Source organism: Sebastes umbrosus, chromosome 18 (genome assembly GCF_015220745.1).
Source record: "Sebastes umbrosus isolate fSebUmb1 chromosome 18, fSebUmb1.pri, whole genome shotgun sequence".
NCBI lineage: Eukaryota > Metazoa > Chordata > Actinopteri > Perciformes > Sebastidae > Sebastes > Sebastes umbrosus.
The window spans coordinates 4,806,845-4,830,418 of NC_051286.1; the positions used below are offsets into that span (position 1 = coordinate 4,806,845).

The 23,574-nt window shown below is 41.5% G+C and overlaps 1 protein-coding gene across 1 annotated transcript in view; it reads right to left on the bottom strand.

Annotated features, from left to right (window-relative positions):
- The window catches only part of gphnb (gephyrin b), a 119,450-nt gene that overhangs the window by 29,682 nt on the left and 66,194 nt on the right, over positions 1–23,574 (bottom strand). Inside the window, exons 10-12 of the mRNA XM_037750977.1 lie at positions 21,797–21,931; positions 2,543–2,584; positions 619–693 (exon numbers count right to left, since the gene is read on the bottom strand). Of these exons, the coding sequence (XP_037606905.1) occupies positions 619–693; positions 2,543–2,584; positions 21,797–21,931 (252 nt within the window). The remainder of the gene's footprint in view (positions 1–618; positions 694–2,542; positions 2,585–21,796; positions 21,932–23,574) is intronic.

Genomic DNA, 23,574 nt, shown 5'->3' on the forward strand with positions numbered 1-23,574 from the left:
GTAATTCTCTGACATGATTGAGAAGCGAGGAGTGAGCGGAGGACTATTTAGTTGGTTGCAATCTGCAACCACACCGCTAGATGGCACTAAATCCTACACACTGGTTGTGCTCATCTCAAACCAGTGAGATGAGCACTAAAAATACAGCAAATCTCTAATGTGAAATAATTAAAACTGCTCATTTGCTAAAAGAAATACTGTGTTCATGTATGAATGTAAGATATCCGGACACAGATCACATGTTAATAACACCAATAAATGGCGTCTACTTTATCAATATCACCCGTTTTGATCTTTTGTATTGTGACTTTTCTGGATTTGAACTTTCTCATAAATCTCCCACTACAGCTCAACATAAGCCACCACATACTGTGTATATCGTTTTTGTTGTTCTTGGAGTGTCAGCATAGAGAATAAACTAAAGTAAGACCAGGTTTGCTGACCTGTTCCAGTGCTACATGCTCTAGCAAGGGGCGATGTTAAATGTTAAGATGTGCCTCTTCCTGCCCGTGTACGTGTGTGTTGGTGTGTGTCTCTAGTGTGGTGAGGTGCTATGTGGGATGCCAGTGGCCTGCATGCCGGTAGGTAAGAGGTTGGTAGAAGGTTAGCGGGGTTTACCTGGTCCAAGGTAGAGTACCTTGACTTGAGCGTGATGACCTCATCCAGGTGAGCCCTGAATTCTCTCCGTGAGGCCTGGGGGAAGCCACAGGATAGTCACTCACCTTCATGCCACACACACACACACACACTCTCACACACAGGTGCAGGCAACAGGCATGCACGCCCGCTCTGATCAACACAACACATCAGTTAGTAGTGCTTTTAAAAACACTGTAGCTCTCCTCATTGTGCACACGAACGTCCCAGAACTAAGCCAGCACTAACCTGACACACAATCGCATCAAAGGAAATTTATAAATTAAAAAGACGTGGCAAATAACTAGAAAACCACCAACAACAATACAACAAAACCAAAGATGGATGAAGAACAGAACCAGTTCAGAATCAGTTTCAGAGGAGCGCTGCTACTGTGGACACATTTCTCTTTAAGTGTGTGAGCAAGTGGAAGTTGAGAAGTGAATGCTTGACCCCTGGCCGGACCCAAGGCCTCTGTCTGGCGACATGTGATCAGCTGGGCTGTTCCAGTTACAGCGACTTATTTGTTTCGTATTGAACTTTCGATTGTACTGCTACAAGCACAGTATTAAGATTACATTTACTTTTGGTGAAAAGAGGCAATGCTTGGATCGCTGCACCCGATTTGACTGTTATCAGTCACAATAAGCACCATAGATGTCGATCAGTAGTGGCCTACTACGTTGTAAAAGTGAAAGCAAAACTTAAAAGCAACACGTTCTAAAACGTAAAACTGAATGAAACGCTACGTTTTGAACACAAACAAAACTACAACCTAATTAGGTTTAGGCAACAAAACTATTTGTTTAAGTTTAAGGAAAAACATTGTGATTTGGCACAAAATTAAACAACACAAAAGTGAAACTTAAAAGGTACTATATGTAAGAATTTATATGTATTAAATCGCTTTGTATTGCCATTGTGTGAACAGATTGTAATGTAACTTAAAGGTCCCATGTTCATAGAAATATACGTGTGAAAAGATCAAATCGGCTAAAAATGTTGTCTCTGAAACATATTACAAGTAATGCAGTTGCAGTAATGTAATCCGTTAATTGCATTACAATTAGTTTTATATATTTTCTATTTAGACAAAGGAAGATAAATGTTTCCTCCCTCCACCTTGCAGATGGGCATTATTTCCAAACTCTTTTTCCAGATTTCATTACTGCGCAATTACGGGTAATTAATGGATTCCGATATCACATTGGACAAGTGTCAGCACTCCTCCACGCCCTTGCACTGAGGCCACGTCTTCATCACTTACAGATCAGAGTCATTGGGGCCTGACCAGAGTAACAAGCACAGGAGAGCTGCAAACGCTCGCAGCACATTTACAAGATGCCGTGTGTCTTTGTGTGTGTTTTAAAAAAAGGAAACTGAGATGTGAACACACACTTTGTTTTTTTTTGTTGCAGGCAATATCACTTTCATTCAAATACATAATTCAAGCATCTTTCAACTTCTGAGGTTGAAACGCAGTTTGAGGAAGATGCCGAGTGATGGAGGTTTGTTTATTTTGGAGGGCGTGTGTGTGAGTGTGGAAACAAGGCGAGGGTTAGATACAGTATGTGTGCACCAGAGTGAAGGACATTTTTACTGCGAGACAAAAATTAGAAGACAAACACAACAAGACCACATCCACACAGAAACAGGATTTTGGGTAAGTGTTTAAAAAACCACAAAGAGACAGCAGGAGTGCAGCAGGCAGGACAGCACACACACACACACACACACACACACACACACACACACACACACACAAGGGAAAGGATATGAGGTTTTTAAGGGGATGAATTTCCAGGCAGGAAGTAATAAGTGCGGTTGGAGAGGGAAGGAGGGAGGAGTGTAAACCGATGCCATGATGACGGCCGTAACGGTTGCATTAGAACGCATGCAGGAGTACCTCAGCAATGCTTAGGGTGGATGAACAGGAAGGGAGCCGCGCCTGGTGCCGCGAGAGAGAGAGGAGGGGAGAAGAGAAGAGGGTTAACAGAGCCAAAGCCGGGTCGAGCAGGGGGGACAGAGACACACAGAGACTGACGGGCGGAGCAGACGGCGCCCTCTGTCTTTCAGGAGGACATCTGCGTGACAGGTCTCTGTGTGACTGTCTCGGATGGGCCAAGGCAGCCAAGGGCATGACGGACAGGACAGGACAGGACAGGACAGGACAGGACAGGACAGGACAGGAGAGGACAGCAGGTAGGAGTTGCATGGGGATTCACTCCCCATCAGAACAATAGGAGAACACGTTTCACAGGAAACATCACACATTTTGAACAATTCTCCATCTGGTCAAATGCAGCTTAAAGTGGAAGTGGAAGTGTTCAACCAAGTTAAGCTGGTTTTTACTAAATGGATTTCCACTCTAATGAACAATTATATTGCAAAAACATGACAAATGTCAGCATTTATAAGGAAATAAGAAGATCCGTTTCATCTTTTGTGACGAGAGCGTTGCCATGTTGCAGTACTCTAGCCTGTGACGTCACAAGAATTATTGGCTTGGCTGAGTTACACAGATAGATAGAACGGTAGAGACCATGAAATACGGAGACTGAGGTAGACAAAAAAGGGAACACTATAATATTGTTCCTGGATGTAAAGATGAGTTTTACAATGGCAAGGAACCAAGGACAAAACAGTCCATTTCATAAACTGGCGCTGAAACGGAGATCAGTAACGTTACTGCAGCAGCGCTGACTAGAGGCACTGAAAGAGCCTCCGACAGGCACTGAGTCCTGCTGCTGCTGATTGTCTCCCCATCTCCCGTCCTCTCCCCTCTCTGATCACCTGTCTCTCCTTCTCCGCTGTCTCATTCAGACCGTTCAAAGACAGGGTCGCTAAGAAAATAAACGCCGAAAGCACTTCTTTATTCTGAAGCCCACGTTACACCGTTTATTTATGTAACTTGCAGCATTTATTTGTTTTCTGCATAAGTACACAATAACACTACTGAAATCAACTGCGATATCACAGAAAACCTGCAGTTTTCCATTAGTATGTCCCACTTTGTTGGGTCACACATTGACTGTTCTGAAGGTCCCACAAATCCAGATCAATTGTAACTGATAAAAGATGCAAACCTCACAGCGATGTAGGTATAAGCCCTGCAATCAATGCAAGTGTCAACCATTGATCCAAAATGTCTTCATCTTAATATCCCTTCTTCCCCATCATGTCGCACACGGTAGACAATCTAACATGTAAAGCAAAAGTCACACGGGAAATAAAATGAGTCGGGAAATGCAATGTAATTTATTTCGAGCACCCAAAAGTATCACCTCTTACTGCTCTACTGGGGTCGGACATGATTAGAGCATTTCCATTCATGCTGTGGTAAGGCCTTTCTAATAACAATGCCTCCACCAACAGGCACATGAAGACTTTTATTACCTGCACTAATGAGGTTGGGAAGAGGTTACATTACTGCCTCTTTTACAGGAAGTGGCCCACAGATTTACATAAATTCTGATGGACAGATAACCGTTACGTCTTTAGACTACGGTAAAAAACAAAAACAAAATCCAATGCACTTCAACATACACTCCTTTATTACAGTCTGCGTACTGTACTGTATTTATTTTTTTACTTGTAGAGCCAATACAACTCAGCAACACACAATATCTGATGTGCAATATCTTACTGTTTTTATAGGTCAAGCAAATAAACATTTTTCTATTATAATATATATTTTTTACTCTTCTTTATTTGCACTACTGTTAAATAGATGTGTGTGCACCATCAGGATTGATATTGACAATGACAATAAAGGAATTCTATCCATCTGTAGAAAAATGAGTACCATCATGTAATTACAATTTTGGCATCGACTTGGTTCTCAGTTATCTGTTCTCGTGATATCCCTAATCTGGATCTGGATTTCTGTTTATTAACTATGCCATTTATTTACTGGTGGGAGATTCATTCACGATGCCCAAGACAACGGCTGTACAGCATTTCATTCATGCTGTATTTTGTCAAAATATCAAAAAACAAAAACACAAACATGGCCATCTGCGTTGGCAGAGGTTTTTTATGGTCCAAGAGCCTTCCAGCTCAGAAATTACATATCACTGGAAAAACCATTTTAAAATATCACATCTATTCCCGGCAAAATAATGGCCGGCATGAAAAGCCAAGCTCACTATGAATTATTACTAAAGTCATTAGATGATTCCCCGACCTTTCCTCGCGAAACAGTAACATTTTAGATTATATAATAAATTGCCTTTTTAAAGTGGTGCTGTCAAGGAAATGAGCATCCCATCCCTCCTAATTGAAATGCTGTAGATTCACAGTAGCTCCCCTCATCAAACTCACAGCTCAGATAATGGACATTGGCAGGAAACCGCGGGAGGTTACAGATTGAAACTCGGGAGTGAACTACATGAGGATCTCCTAAATACTGTAGCAGCAAGGTAGCGCTCTGTTCAGAGAAAGCTCTATTCAGCAACATTGGATGAACCTATTTGTCTTCTCCAGTCTCACCACATTACATGAGTTCTAGTTACTGATATCCTTCAAATTCAATATTGAAGTATTCTGAAACCACCCACTGCATATGGGTAGTATTTTTTATGATATTATACCACCTTTAAAATTATACTGATCATCCATTTGTGTCTGCCACGGTGTATTTTTTGATATTACGACCAGGAATTCTACACATAGTGGCTCTAAAATATTATAAAAATAAAAACTCCCTGCCAACATTGCATGCAAAATACTATGTTTTGGAATTAGGGCTGTCAATCGATTAACATATTTAATTGTGATTAATCGCAAATGAATCGCACCCTCTTTATCTGTTCAAAATGTACCTTAAAGCGAGATTTGTCAAGTATTTAATACTCTTATCAACATGGGAGTGGGCAAATATGCTGCTTTATGCAAATGTATGTACATATTGGATATTAATTAACAACACAATACAATGACAGATATTGTCCAGAAACCCTCACAGGTACTGCATTTAGCATAAAACAATATGTTCAAATCATAACATGGCAAACTGCAGCCCAACAGGCAACAACAGCTGTCAGTGTGTCAGTGTGCTGACTTGACTATGACTTGCCCCAAACTGCATGTGATGATCATAAAGTGGGCATGTCTGTAAAGGGGAGACTCGTGGGTACCCATAGAACCCATTTACATTCACACATCTGGAGGTCAGAGGTCAAGGGACCCCTTTGAAAATGACCATGACAGTTTTTCCTCACCAAAATTTAGCGCAAGTTCCTTCGCAACAAGCTAGTATGACATGGTTGGTACCAACGGTTTTCTAGTTTCATATGATACCAGTATCTTCACTGTATCTTTAAAACTGAGTCCGCTGCAGCCTCCGACAGATCGAAGAGCAACTTCAAACCACAAAATGTTGCATCATGTTTGGTCCAGGCTGTCGTTAACCACAGAGCCCGGTCAGTAGAAAAACAATCCAAGAAACTGAAACCAAACTCGTTAAAAACGAATCACGTTTCCCACAAGACTGTTGGAAAACAAATGTGATCAGTTGTAGATTACAGCTGACCTCACTCTCTACCTCCACACTAAAGCCATTAAAAGGTGCCCTGTGGATTTTCATTTTAAACAAAGTTTCTATTTACATTCATTGTTTCTCACCACAATGCATTGTGTGTATCCTTGAGGTCTAAAAAATATGTTTTTAAAAGCCATTTTTAGTATCTTAAATCCTATATTGTTTACATACATGATTACCAGCTTGCGGTCTTCTTTTTCACTGCGTTTTGTGGTGCATTACTGCATTTCCACCACCTACATATCCAATCCAATCTCACGGGAAGGCCTATAAACAGCATGACATTACAAGGACATTTCACGTGTCATTTATACGCCATGCAACAAAACTATGGTAAAGTCCGCAGTTACGTTTAGGCAACAAAACCACTTATGTTTAGAAAAAACGTTAAGGTTGGGCTTAAAATAAGCATGTAAACTTATTATAATACATACGGAAACAACATAACAAGTACGGAAAACATGTGACAAACGTCACAAAAAAAAACGTGATAAACGTCACCTAGTTAAAAGTCCTGTGTTTGCAGCTTTGTGTAGTACATCTCATCTTTTGAGGGGATTCTCCTCCTTACTTCTCTGCTGAACATGCTGCTTTATGATACCTAAAAAGTATATTTTATTAATTTTTTTAAAACCTTTTTTAGGAAGGATTATGTGTATCACATGATTTTACATTATCTTTTTTTTAGCCTTTTTTATTATAGTACAGCCAAAGACAGACAAGAAACAAAGAGAGAGGTCGAGATGCAGCAAAGGGTTGTGGGTCGGATTCAAACCCGAGCCACTGCTAAAGATTCAGGCTACAAATCCTTTTAACTTGAGTCGGAAAAGGTTCCTGCTAACTTGCATTTGTCATCTCGGTTGTAGAGATTCAGAAAACGCAGATTCACACGTGTAAACTGGTGTGTTCAAGTGAACAGGCAGCTTTTAGTTAGCCGGCAAGTTGCAGGCAAGTAGATCCTCCTGCAGTTAGCTGCATCTAATTTCTGTGCAACTTTAATTCTAACAATGTTGTTTATATTTCCCAAATCTGTACAACGGAGGTGGCATGTGAAAAGTTAGCATAACTCATTGTCAGAATGGCCACAATTTATTAAAAAAAGACCAAACAATTATTAGAAATACAGTATTTTCTTTAAACTGGCACTGGAGCAACACTGCAGTCTGTCTACCTTACAGCACCCAGTTCTCTTACAAGTCTTCTGACATACAAAACAAAACAATGTACCATCATGAATATCTGTTATTAGATTACACATCCCTCACATCCTCAACTGAATTACAGAGTCAGTTTGATCGGCGTAAACATCTTTTGAATGATATCACACGCTCTGACTGTGCAGGATTCGGAGGAGCTGCTGTCAAATTAAACTTGTGTGCTGTCAGTGCTTTAAGCTGATTTGAAGTTTTGTGCTTACGTTTCCAAAACAGCGAGTTGTTGAAAAAGAAAAAAACTCGCTGCTGAATAAATAAAAGGAGAGAATGAATCCACAGTGGGGGAGAAGCCAAACAACCAGTATAACCAGAGCTGACCAGAAGCATGTGCTGCAGCCCCCCGATCATTCATCACTGCCCTCCGATGGCCGTCACCGCGTCTACATCAATTAGAAATTAATGAGCTATTGAGTGAGTTGCCAGCGTGGCGGAGAGTGAGAGCTAACACAGCTGATTTGACAGGCCTGTGTTATGCTGCTCACCAGTCACCCCTCCATCCCCCCCCCAGCTTCTCATCAGCAGCCCACATGGTGAATGAGCACGCTCAGTACAGCTGGTCAGACTGGTCTCATCCACTCCTCTTACTGCCTTTCATTTCCTGTCTGTCTTCTTCTTCTTCTTCTTCTCCCCCTCTCTCTGTCTGTCTCGCTTTTCAAAGCTCTCTTGTACTCTTCCCATTCTCTCTCCATCGCCCTCGAGGCAAACTCTCTGAGTCAGCGGGCGTGAGTAACTCAACACAAATCTAATATATCGCATACAATGCCTGCAAACTTCGCACATACAGATGCATGTTCATAAGGCGAAGAAGTATGTGCACATCTAAACTGATATATACTGTGCGTGTAGATATCTACAGTATTTATCTTAATAACTAAAAATCCAAAATAGTGCACTATTTGGGATTTGGGAAAAAGTGCACACACATGCTCTATGCACACATGAACAAGCACACTGCTGTTCTCCACTTAAAGCCTTCAGCAACTTGACCCAAATGGTCGATGGATGCTACGAGCCAACTAAAGAAAAGGGAGGGAGGGGGGGTTGACTGTCTGTACATTAATCAGAGACAAAAGAGCACTTTCCTTCAGGCCGTAGCCACTTTCATCTGGTCTCCGCAACGATATATCACACATATTATAATACGTCCTTTGTTCCGTACGACCCGGCCACCTCAGCCATCCCTCTGCACCTGACACTTCTGAACAGAGCAGGGTCGTTCTTCACAGCTAAATTAATATCAAACCACTTTTCCAGCCGGGTTATTGAAAGCTGTTGTCTCTCCTGTTAACAGAGAGGAGGGTTTTTAGCGCTTCAGCTTGTCATGCATGTTTATATTCCCCCGACCCCCCCCCACTCCCTCCTTCAGGCCACGTAAAGATCGGGATAAGCAGATTTTCAAAAAGGGAAAAAGAGTTGTACACTGCAGAAATCTCCTTATGAAGTCATTCTGTTAGAAGTCTTATTTTCTTAAAAATCTGTCAGTGTAATAAGAATATTATTCTGTGTCAGCTCGTTTCTAAAAAATAGTTTTGAAGGAATAGAAGACATTTTGGAAATTTGCTTACTTGATTTCTTCTTCTTCTTAGAAGTAGATTGATGCCACTGCCGTGCCTTTAAGGTAAATACGAATCAACGCCAGCAACCATTTAGCTTAGCTTAGCACAAAAACAGGAAAACGGTGTAAACAGCTAGCCCGGCTCTGTCTAATAGCACCTTTAAAGCTCACTAATAATAAACACGTTATATCTCGTTAGAAACTCCAGGAAGTCACTGCGCTCAGCTGATAATTATCTGCGCCAGGAGATTATGTATTCGGTCGTGTGCATCTCTGTGTCTGTCTTTCCATGGCTGATCTCACACACTACTAGACTCATCAGGCAAATATGTTTTGTGCTCATTTATGACTGTATGCTGAAGGACCTCTCGTGGTCGCAGTGATTCAGACTCTTTGAAAACACATTTTTATATATTTTATAACGTCATTGACTGCTAAATCTTCACTACTCTTAACCGGCTGCAAGTGATCAACAACTGCTTCAGTTTGGACTCTTGTTTCTGCTACGGATTACAAATTGTTCCTCTCTTGATATGCACGCCTACTGTAAGTAAGACAGTTGCATGTATGTATGTTTAACTATTGCTTAGCAAATGACAAACTGAACTGAGTGTTGACTACAACGGATTGTGTCTTCTTATGTTTGTCTCATTAAATAACATGTTAATTAATGAGGTAGGTGTATTTTGTTACCTTTGGGCAGAGCCAGGCTAGCTGTTTCCCTCTGTTTCCAGTCTTTGTGCTAAGCTAAGTTAACCAGCTGCCTGTTATAACTTCAACATTTAATGTACAGACATGAGAGTGGTATTAATATTAAATATTTTCTTGGAAAGCAATTGAACAAGTGTATATATTTCCCAAAATGTCAAACTATTCCTTTAAAGGAACAGGATCGTAACTAGTGATGAGGTTGAGATTGCAACCAACTGAAGCCCATCGTGTTGGAGAGCTACGGTGGCCTACGCAAAAACACGAATGGCCCTCTCTAGAGCCAGCTGTTGTAAGAGTAGCGCAGGTCAGTTGAAGCACAGCCAGTGCATAGTGTGAGTGTGTAGGAGGGAAGTGAGTAGTGAAGCAAGAGAGAGAGAGAGAGCGGCGGTGACGGGAGCGAGTAACGTTATCGACTCCGACCCAAGCCGTTCTGTGCTACTGGAGAATCATAGCAACATGACGGACTCCGTGGAGAGGACCCGCTATCTATGTAGACATAAACGGCTCATTCTAAGCTAACGAAAAAACAACAATTCTTATTGTAGTTATTAATATCATATTCCATTTCTACCAATAGATCCCCCATATTGTTACACACTGGTCCTTTAAGAAAATGATCAATTATAGGGAATATGTTTAGCAGTACACCGAATACAGTTTGGCATATCCAAACACATCATTTTGAACTTTGTCGGCCTGTTCTAACATTATATCTATTTTCTGGTGTCTGTGTAAACCAGCAGGAATCAACAACTCTGTAGTGCAAACAGGAACAAAGGGCATTAACAAGCCCTGCATGGATCCATTCTCCACACACTGTGGGAACCCTTTGTGTAACTTAGCATCGATAAAGCCACGAATTTATCGCTGTATCTGACATTTAGCCATCGGTAGAGTCTCCACGGCTACATCAATATCCTGCTGCTTCTCCTTGTCAGCTGTTTAAAGCCGTCATGGATTTTGAAGGTGCTGCTTCCACACTTCCTTCCTTCATCCATTCTGCCCTCATTTCCATTAAAGTATAAGCTGCTATAATGTTGGTGACTGGGAGGCAAGCACATGGTAACTCCAGGGAAAAGGAATAACAGCATCGCTATCTGTCGAGGGGGGGTTTCTGATTCCTCTCTATTTTACTGTAAGGTGCTCGCAGCTAAATGAGGAAGAGTTGTTTCTCAGAAGGTGATTCAAACACTGACGGCGTCCTGTGAGATTGCTACGCTTGCTCATCCTCCTTTCTTTGTCTTTTTTTTTTTTATGAATGTCCACCACCATCTGACACTGCAGGACGACCACGGCCACAATATCCTCCCTCCTCTTCCTCACCCTGCATCTAGTTTAAGCTAGTCCCACCTTACTCCTACATTACCCCCCCTTTAAACTCATTCATGGCCTGACGCCGTGCACACCTCCTTCAGGCATCATCACATGCACAAATATGTATGCAACTTTATATTTACAAACACACACTGTATGTACACGCACCCCCCATTTCCACTCCAGCTAATAATACAAATTCACTTATTAAACACAAATTACTTCTGCACACACACACACACACACACACACACACGCACACACACACAAACACACACATTTAAAACCTGTAAACACTCTCTGAGATATGCAGGAGGAAAGACATTACTTACCATCTTCTGCCTGGAGTCGGAACAGAATGAGCTCCCCGGCACATGCACACAAGAACACACACACACGCACACACACTTTTACACACTCGCTAACTGGGAGAGGATGGGTGAGCGAGAGCGAGAGAGTAAAAGAGAGAGAGAGAGAGAGAGAGAGAGATAAGAAGGGAAGGCTGGAGTGAGAAGGATGCACAAGAGAGTGAAAGAGCAGCGAGGAAATGCAACAGCCTAAGAGACAATAAGGAGGAGGAGAGAAAGAGGAGGAGGAGGAGGATGAGGAGGAGGAGGAGGGTATATAGCTGCACATACGGTGCTGCACTAAATCATACACGCATGACTGCAGTCTGTGTGCGCACATGTCTGTCTGTGTGTGTGTGTGTGTGTGTGCATTTCCCATGAGTGTTTCTGTTGAGAGGGAAATGACGGATGTGTCTCTCTCACTTTCTCACATCTTCTCTCTCCTCACTCTCTTTCTGTTGCTTTGATTTGAGATGATGTGTCATGGAGGAAGAGGAGGAGGTTTTGAGAGGCTGATGTGAGGTGAGCTACTGGACAGATAGACAACAAACGAACAGACAGAGAGAACCGTGCAGCACAAGGCCCAGCTAGCCAAACCGTCCTGTTTCCTGTGTGCGTTCGTCCATTTTCAATTATGTCCATCTTTCCATCCTCACCTCCCACTCTCCTTCAGTCCCTTGTCCTCTCTAACTCATTAGCTCTCCGTCCCTTTCTCTCTCTCTCTCTCACTCCCACTCTCTGTTCTTTTTCTCTCTCTCTTTCTCTCTTCGCCTTTCTTTCTTTCTCACTCACTCCATCATAAATCCTCCACACCTCCAGCAGGCCGAGGAGTCACTTTTATGAGCCTTTACTGCACCGGAGGAGGACAATAACACATTTCTAGTAGGACTAGGGACACACACACACACACACACACACACACACACAGCAACAGACACACAAGCGGTCAATACTGTCAGGTTAAACCAAACATGAATAATTTGAGTGGAACACAAAGGCATATAACAACAGTCCTATCTTGCGTTTCCGCAGAGGAATAAACCCGTAAGGAATGACGACACAGGCTGTAAAACAGCGCCGGAGCGTCACACTGCGCCAGGCCGCGATGTCCTCATCTGGACAGACCAACATAAAAAACACACTCAAAGTGTCATGGGAATGAAGAAAAGATGGCAGAGCAGAAAAATGCAATAAAAAGTTGTCTTTCTCCGACCCTGCAGCATCCAGAGTACATTTAAAAAACGACCATATCAAAAGGATAAAAAACACCATAAAGAGTCTCAGTAGGATTCTGGGACACTGTGAGCCTCTACAGCAGCTTCAGTGCTCCTTGACATGGATCCTAAAAGTCCCTACAACTCTACTTCCAAAAGATATTCCTTCATTTGTTGTTTTAATGATGGTGGTGGAGAGCGTCGTCTAAACACATCCCTCCAAATCTCCCGAAGATTTTCAACTGGGATGAGATCAGGTGACTGTAAAGGCGGTAGCGTATGAATTAGAGTTGCAGCAATGAGTCGACTAATCGATTAGTCGATTACAAAAACGGCAGAAAATGCTGTTTTCAGCATCTCAAATATGAAGATTTCCTGCTTTTTCTCTGTTTTATATAATATTAAATTGAATATCTGACAAAACAAGACATTTAAAGACATCACCTTGGAAATGGGATGCACATTTTTCACTATTTTCTGACACCAAACGATTAAACTAGAAAGTAATCGTCAGTATCGATAATAAAAATAAGAGAGTAACAGCAGCCAATCAGTAAACAAAGTCCAGTGACTCCTGTGACATGTTGACCTATGTTACAATGAATTTTCTTCCTGCCAGAAACACATGAATATGCCTCCTGGTCGCAGAAAAATCAAATCATGCTTGGTGTGTTTCCGGCATAATGCCAACTAAAATCACATTTGGTTCTCTTTAACAGAGACCTCAGACTTTATGATAAATATTGTATATATACACGTCTTTACTACAAAGAGTACCAGCTTTGAATGATGTTGAACTCCAGCATCTTTGTAGGTGAATATTGGCTATAAATGAAAATATAGATTCAATGTTTTGGGGGTTGTTTTAAAAGGCTACTAGTACAAACATTCACCGATCAGAGGGTAGTAGGGAGGTAATTTGTAGCCTTAGAGGTGAAAAAAGGGGCAAAAAAACTCTAAAAATGATAATGAAACCATGACGTGATCCCTCCTGCCATGTATAGAAGCATCTGCATTCATTGTTTCTCCGCTCATTTACTCAAAACATTCCTGTAATTTGCCACCAATCTGAACACAATTATAATTTGTTCAAATGAGAAATACAAAAGAAGAACAACAACAACTGATGGTACGCGTCCACATGCATACAAAGTGTCAACACTCAAAAAATGTGCCACACTGGTGAGTAGTTCCTGTATATGCTTACCCAAACAAAAATAGACACACACACAAACACAACAACAATCCCCTGCAGAGGTCCTTGACAGTGCAGCTAACAGAGCCGTGCACCCAGCGGACATTAGCACAGCCACTCCAGCAGAACAGCCTGCTCCATCCTCACGGCTCTAAACAGGGCCAAGGGGACCGGGGGGGTTACAACACACACAATAACACACACACACACACACACACACAGCCTCTACTGTATATTATTGATAGTCATGGACAGTACAGAGTCTCCTGCACCGCTCTGGGTTGCATGAGGAGAAGCTGCAGATCATCGATCCGTCACACCGCAGCCGGCTGGTTTGACATTGGAGCGGTGCTTACGCGTGCAGCCGAGGCATAAATCATTCATCTCCCTCTGTCTGATCACTTCACTCTGTCGATGATCCTCTGTCACTACTCATTTGCAAGTGATGATTCTGTTATCTGCGTACAGATTAAAGCCGAACAGCATGTGCGATTCACACGCCGCGACTATCACATTTGTGATGACTGCTGTGAGAATCCTGCTGGGGGACAGAAAACCGTTGGATAACCAAGCTTGTACTTGTGACTGTGAGCAAAGTGAATCTTGATTAACCAAAAAGTGGGATTGTATCCATAATCTACTTTATCTATAGGGTGTGTAGGGTTTACTAAATAAAGGAAAAATCGAGATTAGGGCTGAAACGTTTTGTCAAACAATCAATAAATTGATAATTAAGTCACAACAATTTAAATAATTGATTATTGTGTTTTTCACCCCATGTTTTTGTGTATAAGTGACTAATGGGGACAGCAATTTCTGAAATTGGTCCAGCATTTATGGAGAACGCTGTAACCAGCAGTCAAAATATGAGCTGCGAGGGCAAGTGAGCAGCGTCAGTGTGCGCTGAAGACGGCAGCGGCTCACGGGCTGCAATATGGTGCTATTGGGGCAAGCTGGCACCGTCATTTACGTCCACGAAAAGTGCTTGTTTTTGCCACTGACAGGCTCAGATTGTTATTATAAGTGTCTGACAACATTATGGAAAAGACCCTACAGAGAAATAAAACATTTCTCTTACCTTTCTCTTTATCCGGTCTGTCTCGTTGTGAAATATGAATATCTGTATTCTCTGGCTCAAGCAAATATGAGCGGCCGTCGAATTCAAATACTTCATCCACATTGTGGAAATCATCTAAATATTCAGCCATGACATTGAAAATCTTTTAGACAACACTAAGCTACCCTTCCTGTACTCCAACAGAACAAACTCTCACATTTCCACCATGGATGTATTCCAATATTCCACCGTTGTCTTCCGGCAACACGTCACTTTGCCAGATTTCAGAACGAGAATTCTCCTTGAGCAAGACTCTCTCCATAATGTTGTCAGACACTTATAATAACAATCAGAGCCTGTCAAAGCAAAAACAAGCACTTTTAGTGGACGTAAATGACGGTGTCAGCTTGCCCCAATAACACAACATTGCAGCCTGTGAGCAGCTGCCATCTACAGCGCTCTCCCTCAATACTGGACCAACTCCCATTAGTCAGTTAGACACAATAATATGAGGGTGACATAGGGTCCAGGTTACCCTTTAAGCACAATACCAAACATCTGCTAGTTTCAGCCTCTCAAACGTGAAGATTTCATACACAGCGCGGAAGATTTTTTTTTTCAATTGAAAAAATACCTGACAGATTAGTAAATTTTGTTTTGCTTTCAGGCCAAAATAGTAACGTATTAGTAAATGGCACTAGCCAAGGGCTGTTAGTCGACTAACACTCATACGATTTTGTCAACAAATTGATGAGTTGAGCGAAGCGACAGATCTGTAAAACTGAGTTTCTCTACAAAATACGACACAAAAGCACCACTTTAAATCATGTGTTTACCAGAGATGTGCTCATAAGTTTCTTGGAATAAGTCATTCAGCATGAAAAAAGCATAAAAAACGTCTAATCGCCTAAAGAAATCTTAGTCGACTAAGACCAAAATGACAGATTAGTCGACTAATCGACGAAGAGGGGGCCAGCCATAAACAGCACTATCTTCATCTAGCAAACCTACTGCTGCACATACTCAAAACAGGTTACACAAGCTCTTATTTCCCAGTAGTAAACATGGATATATGAGCGTTAACATGCTCTTGTTTTGGTTCGTGGCGGTGACCAGAAAGGCAATACGTCAACGATGAAGGTCGTGGAAGTGGCGGGTGCTGAATTGCACTACTGCACTGTGACTCATTTCCCTCATCCCGGTGAAGAAGGAGGAGTTGATTTCCATAAGCCTTGGCCTTGGCTCCACAGCCATACATCAAGCCATTCATCAAAAAAAAAAAAAAGAAAAGAAAAAAGAAAAAGCTACAGGACCAGTGCAGAGGGAGGCAGTGTCCTCTAGGTGCACAGCCAGCACCTGAAAGAGTTTGTGCAAAGGCATCATGGGAGAGTGAGAGCACCGAATGCTTTAATCAAAATAAATGCCGATATCAGTCAAGTTGATGTGATGTTTGGAACAGTATACAATACACAGAGCATAAATACTGGTCGCACCTGCAGATGCATCAAGGTGAAAGCTCTGATGGAAAGAGAGAGTAGATGGAAAGGGCAGCAGACAGGCTGAAGAATCATTATTATTATTTCAGGCCTGAAATTTAAGTTAGAAATTAGGTAGTTTGCGTGTTCTTATTTTGACTTCTTATCATGTGACAAAAGGAAGGTATTCAATAAGTGCAAATACTTTCACTGCCTTCGTGGCAAATAAATTAATCTGAGATTTCGAGAAAAGAAAGTCGTAATATTATGAGAATAATGTCATAGTATTATAAAGTAGTAATTTTACGTGTTATTTTCTTTTTTTTCTTGTAAAGTTATGACTTTATTCTGGAAATCTCAGATTTTTCTTCCCTCAATGTGGCCCTAATACTCCGTAGTACATTTGCACTTTAGCCCTCACTGCATTAGACTTATATATATTGTGTTTGTTTTTGTTTCTGCCTAAAATGTCTCTTTTGATAGTAAAGGTTGCTGACCCCTGGCATAGATCATAGGCATAGTAGATCCACCTCCAGGTCAACTTGCCAGCTGACCTACCCGTCATTATGGATCTGCCCACAGCAACAGAAGTTTCTAGCGGACTAATTTATTCAATAGTCAATGAACAGAAATATAAGAACACAAGCTTTCCCTGCATCAATGTTAGACTATTCGTTTAAAGTGCAAGTGTAAATTATGTTTTGAGCTTGTTAGATAATCCTACATCTTATAATATAAACTCAACAACGGCAGTACTGTAGTATATTTTGTGGTTATGTCTCAGAAAACGAGTGCATAAAAAAAATCTCCAGTGAAAACCAGAACAGGAGACACAACCGCAAAAAACACACACACACACACACACACACACACACACACACACTGTCAACCATCCTCTGAGTCAAAGCCCCCCATCTCCCATATGCTTCATTAATCCAAACTCACCATTACATAACTGTACTAAATGCTCACAGGAGTGGAAGGGTACAACTACCCTCCCTGTATCTTCTGCATGTGTGTGTGTGTGTGTGTGTGTGTGTGTGTGTGTGCACAAGTAAGAGACAGAGTGTGACAGAGAAAGAAAATCTGGTTACATGAATGGTCGTAGAGCTGCTCAGTTTGTATTCCTTTTGTATCTGCTTGCATTTGTGGGCTGTGTGAGTGTGTGTGTGTGTGTGTGTGCTGCATATGAGAGTGAGAAAGTCACTTTCTCCCTTAAGGATGATTTTATGTGTGCAGATTTACTGTGTGTGTGTATGTATGTGTGTTATGTGCATATGCGGATGGATAGGTTTGGACATCAGTTGTGAGTCTGCGCTCCTCTCTCAGGCTTTATACTTAGCAGCAGAGCTCCTTTACAAACACATACATATGTTCACACATAACATTTTTGTATATGCATATGTTCAAAATCACCACAGACTCTGTGCACATTTAATTGCATCACATGCCATCCACTTGAAAACACACACATATGGTCCCTTAACTTGACAAATGCTACTTGAGCCGAAGAGCTGATGTGTGTATTTACGCATGTTTCATGTTTCTATCTGCTGTTTCCTTCCTCGTGCTCTGCTCGTACGGGGAACTGCAGCAGCAGCAGCATGCAGCAGCTCTGGCGGTTGACAAGATTAAGACCTACTCCGTACCTTCTCCTCTCCTCTCCTCTCCACCACGCTAGCGCTGCCAACAAGACCCGGCGAAGAAACTAACACGGCCCCACAGTGGCAACATGAAATGCATCAGTGAACAGAGCCGTTCTGGCTCTGGCTCTGGCTCCGGGGACATTGTGTACATACTGTCGGGCAGCCGCTTCGCAACGTGGGAATTTCAAAGAACATATGGCGGCTTGTCGCTGGGAAACAGCCTGTGACAGAATCTAAACAAGCTGAGGGCTGTACCTTGAAAAGCCATTAAAGTGTCTGTTATCAGCCACATCAGCACACAGACACACATGTGCAGACACACGCTAACGCTGACTCATGTGGTTGGCATGACAGGCTAGTGACGCTCAAACTGGGTCATCGACATAGACAGTTGGAGAGACAGATGTGTATTTGTATGTTGGGATCAAGGTCAAGGGGCTGATGGGAGAGGACTCCCTCGCTGCATCAGAGCTGCCAGTAGCTGCACTGGGACACCAGCAGCAGCAATAAAGCTCCCTGCTGTCCAATTATTTACAGCTCCACACTGTTAAGGTCAGAAACACCTTGCACCTTGTCTTACGACGTGTCCACACAGGGAACGTCAGCTGTGTCTCTTCTAGAGATTCGAGGTCTCGCCTATTTTTACCGCGAGCCGCGCGGTTCACAGCAACAACAGACAGTGAAAGTGATCTATTGACTGTATATTGACATCATAACAGCAACATTACTACAATTTCAATGTCTACACATCTGTAGAATATATCACGGACATGAAAAAAAAGTTAAAGATTTATTTTTAAATCAACACTTCCTGCTTTCGTTTCAAAATAAAAGCCCTCAAGGTTTTTTTTTTTATGTGGACAGAATTCCTTCATTTGTTAACATAAGGCTTTTATTCTGAAATATGTGCAGGACAGTGTTGTAGAACATGCAGTGACTTGCACGGCTCCATGAATGAATAAAGTACGGGGTTTTAACTGTGGATTATTACTATTATTTACAAATAAGCACATGGTTCTTAACCTTTTTCTGTCTAAAATAAATATAAATTACATTTATAATGAAATGAAATGGCCATTATGAAAGACAAACTCTATGTAGAAAGAAAGAGCTGGCAGCAGCAGCAGAAACACGCAGCCGTCCAATACTTCCCCTACTCTCTGTGCCATCTCATAACTCGCTGCTCGGTTCTCCAAATCTTGACTGATTGTTTCTTACATATGGCTGAACTTCATATTTAAATATCTACATTTCCAACAGACTTTTTAAACATGTGTTGCCGAGGTTAAGCCGGCTCTCTCTGTATCGCTCTACGAACACCGAGCACAGAGAGAGAGATCTCCTCTGGCTGCTTCCTCTGTCTCATGACCCGCCTATGCACCCGCACTCCCTCCTCCACTAACATCCCATCCCTCTGTTCCCATGGCAACCCCATCATCTATTCCCATAGCACTTGCCTGCTGTCCGGGAGACACATGGAGACGTGACACTGACAGATGAGGTGAAAGAGAGAGAAACAGGAGACAGAGAGAGAGAGTCGACGCCATTCGGCATTTTAAAAACCTGCAGGAGAGATGGGTGAAAACATAGAAGGATACTTGGACATTTCATATTACAATTTGTCGCTTTTGGCATCAAGAATTGTGTCACTTAGACAGAAACACAAGTTAGCACTCCTCATTATAACCAACTGGCACCATCAGCCTCAAACCAACCTGAGAGCTGTCAACATGTGGTGCATACCGGCGACAAAACGAGCGCTAAAAACGAGGGGACACGAGTGAACAAAATGTTAAAGTATCCCATTAAAGCGGGGACAGACAAAGCAGACTGGAGCGTGTAGAGTTTAAAAACAATGTGTTGAATTAAACCTGGAGGATAATTCTGTTGGCATCCAAGCATGAGAACCACAACCTGCTGTCTCCATAAACACACAAATACACACACTCACACACAAACAACAAGGGGTTTCACATAAAAAAAACACATGGACACGGACACAAAACACTTTGCCAAGTTGAAACACTGAAAGAGAACACCGGGCAGGACTGTACGTGTGTGTGATGTTGTTTTGATGTGTCAGCAGGTACTGCAGGAATGTACCGTTTTATTTTAGATAACCTGAACTACAACTAAGGCATAAATAAATACAAATAAAAAACACATTTCAACCACACAAAATGCGATAAAAACCAAAGTTGAGCAAAAAAAAGAAAAGCAGGAGGCTACAACCTTTCTCACTCCCAAATTGTCAAATACCGACGCTTGGTCAGTGGCCCTTACGCTTCAAACTATGACGCTCTAGTGTCAGTTTTGGACTCAGGGACGGCGTGTCAATATACGCTCGTTACATGCACAGTGTCTTTTCAAAATAAACTTCTGTGTTCACAGGAAACTTACAGTTTCCCCTCATTACATTCATAGCGTCTTTTCAAAATAAAAGTTCCGCGTTCACAGGAAATGTAAAGTTTCTGCTCGATACATGCATAGTGTCTTTTCAAAATAAACTTCCGTGTTCACAGGAAACTTATAGTTACTGTTCGGTAATGTCTTTTCAAAATAAACATCCGTTTTTACAGGAAACGTACAGTTTCCACTTGTTTTATTTGTTACATAACTGGCGTTAGTAAAGTACAGAAGTTACGTAATAAAACTACGGAAAAATAAGTCAACGTTTCACACAGGACACGAACAGAATCAAATAATGCCGCGGGTGGGTTTACATTGGAGTTAGTTGAAAGCCCGGTTCGTCTCATACGGAGGATAAAGGATGGCCTCAGTATTTGACAAGTTGGGAGTGAGAACGAGTTGCTCTTCCCCAAAATAACTGAAAGGAAATTATGAATCACAATCAGAAATCTTTGTCTTTTGAGTACAACAGCGATACCACTAGAAACCATATATGCTTGTACACAACATAGCCAACTGTACAGCTACAATAACTGAAGTCTGTGGAGGTGAATGCTGTGGGAGACATACAGTAGTAGGGCTGAGCAGATAGTAAAAGCTTTGTGTGTGTGTGTGTGTGTGTGTGTGTGTGTGTGTATATGAGCATATACAGTATGTGTGTATCTGGAGGTGTATGTTCTCGTACTCCTAGCCTGGTGAAAACTTTTTAAGTTATCTAGTAACGGACTTTTTTAAGTACTTTTCAAAGGGCAGTTTTGATTTAGGATTTGCGTTTACGGTCACATTTTAAATCAGCTTTATTAAGGTTCGTTTGAAGATTAAATCTGCACATTACAACATAATAAAATGAGTACTTGTAGCTTTAAATGGCAGCAAGAACTAACAGAATTTTAAGCATCAAAGTTCATTCTTTCATAACCCATCAGATTTATCTTGCAACAAGGTTGGGTAAAACTGATTCAGGGTATTGAAATGTCATCTATGTTGATGATGGAGTTTATCGGGGGTTAGGAAAAAGGCAAGACACTACAAGCAAAAACATATTACCCAAACTGATTTTGGGCTAATTTCTTTTTATAACACGTCTTCTTTCAGACTAGTGGAAAGAAAACATCCAAAATACACATTTAGGTGTTTATTTTACGACTTTGTCTGTTTGCGTCTGTAGATTTTTTCCTAAATTCACCGAAAGTTACCATTAGATAATGCCTCATTTGCATATTTTAAAAATGACATTTCAGAAAACTTGTAATACAAAAAATATATGTTTTAATGTCAGTAATCAACGGGGGAAGTTTCATGGTGATATCTATTAGTTAAAGTTTTTACCCTATTCACCTGTAGTGTCTCCCCTTAACATTGCCAGCTTTAAGTCCTCACAAGGATATACTGTAACTACAACCATGATAAGTGTGTGTTTGTCTAAATGTATGTATGTGTGTGTGTGTGTGTGAGAGCGTGTTTCCTGTACGTGTACTCACTTTGGGTGTGGGACAGGAAGCGGTCGAGAGGCGGGACGTGGCCTGGGCGCGGGGCGACTCCGAGGGCGTGGTGCTGAGAGACGCTGTATCCCGGGGCAACACCTGCACACCTCGCGAGATAATGGAGTCTGGGATCTGAGATCACAAACGTACGCAGACACACACACACGCATGTAAACACCACACGCCATAAACCCCATCTGCAGCAGCACGCATACTGATATTCAAGATCCAGGAAGACACACACACACACATATATATACTGTACAGTGTCCAGATGCTACAAATCTATATACAGACACAGAAACCAGCCGATGTGTACAGTAGTCACATGTCAAACTTTAACAACCACGCCTACTCACAGGGTTGATGCAGATGAAAGACAAATGAGCTCATAATGATGATGACAACTAATGAGATATCAGGGGAGCGGAGTCTTACCAAACATCCTTCTGTGACTGGACAATGAAGTGGGATGTTACCCTGACAACAGAGCCACAAAGCAGGGTCCAGGCTGCAGACAGGGCAGGATAGGATGATGGGTATGGAGAGATACTCGATGTTACATGTGACTGCACAGAGTAGACACACACACACACACACACACACACAGATGGATGTAGAGACGCACAGTCGTGATATATGATACACAGAGATACATGACAAACTCATGTTAAGGAGGAGATTCACTCTTATTCAACTCAAGACGTTATACCCGTGATCGCTTTTTAATAACTCACAGCGTAGTACTGCAAAAATAGATTGGAAAGCATACTTTACTTTGGGTTTCATTGACTTTACTTTCGCATAGCTTCTGGCAAAGATGTAGCCGAGAGAAATAAAGTCAATAAAACCTGAAAGAAAGCTTGGAAGAAAATTATCGGAGTGCAAATTCAGACTGAATCCTCAAAATTCCACACATCAGGACCACATGCTGTTCACGTATGTCCGCCAAGGCCTGTCTCATGTCAAACTACTGTATACTCCAAATAGAGATTTTTTTTTGCCAGATTTTGGAGGATTGAACAGATACAGTAAACCTGTAATCCACTGTGCTACAGGGACATATTTAATGGAGCATTCGGGTCAGCTTGAAAGTAAAGCCAAACGTAAAGTTATGACTTTATTCTCGGTTTATTACGACTTTTTTTCTCGTAAAGTTATGACTTTATTCTCGTTATATTACGGCTTTTTTTCTCGTAAAGTCATGACTTTATTCTCGTTATATTACGGCTTTTTTTCTTGTAAAGTTATCACTTTATTCTTGTAATATTACGGCTTTTTTTTCTCGTAAAGTCATGACTTTATTCTCGTTATATTACGGCTTTTTTTCTTGTAAAGTTATGACTTTATTCTCGTTATATTACGGCTTTTTTTCTCGTAAAATTATGACTTTATTCTCGTAATATTACGGCTTTTTTTCTTGTAAAGTTATGACTTTATTCTCGGTATATTACGGCTTTTTTTCTCGTAAAATTATGACTTTATTCCTGAAATCTCAGATATTTTTCCTTCAATTTGGCCATAATACTCCATCGTACATCTGCACTTGGGCCCTCACTGCATTAGACTTATATATTATATACTTAGACTATAAGCTGTGTTTGCTCAAATGTTTTTTTTTATTTAGCCATTTACCACACTGACAGTGAATATTCACGTGTCGTATGTGCCTCAAATCTCAGTGTGAGTCCATTTAACAACGAAGTACTGGTGGTATAGCTTTTAAAATATTTGACAGAAGAAGTTGATGCACCAGTTGGTTAGTTTTGATCTCT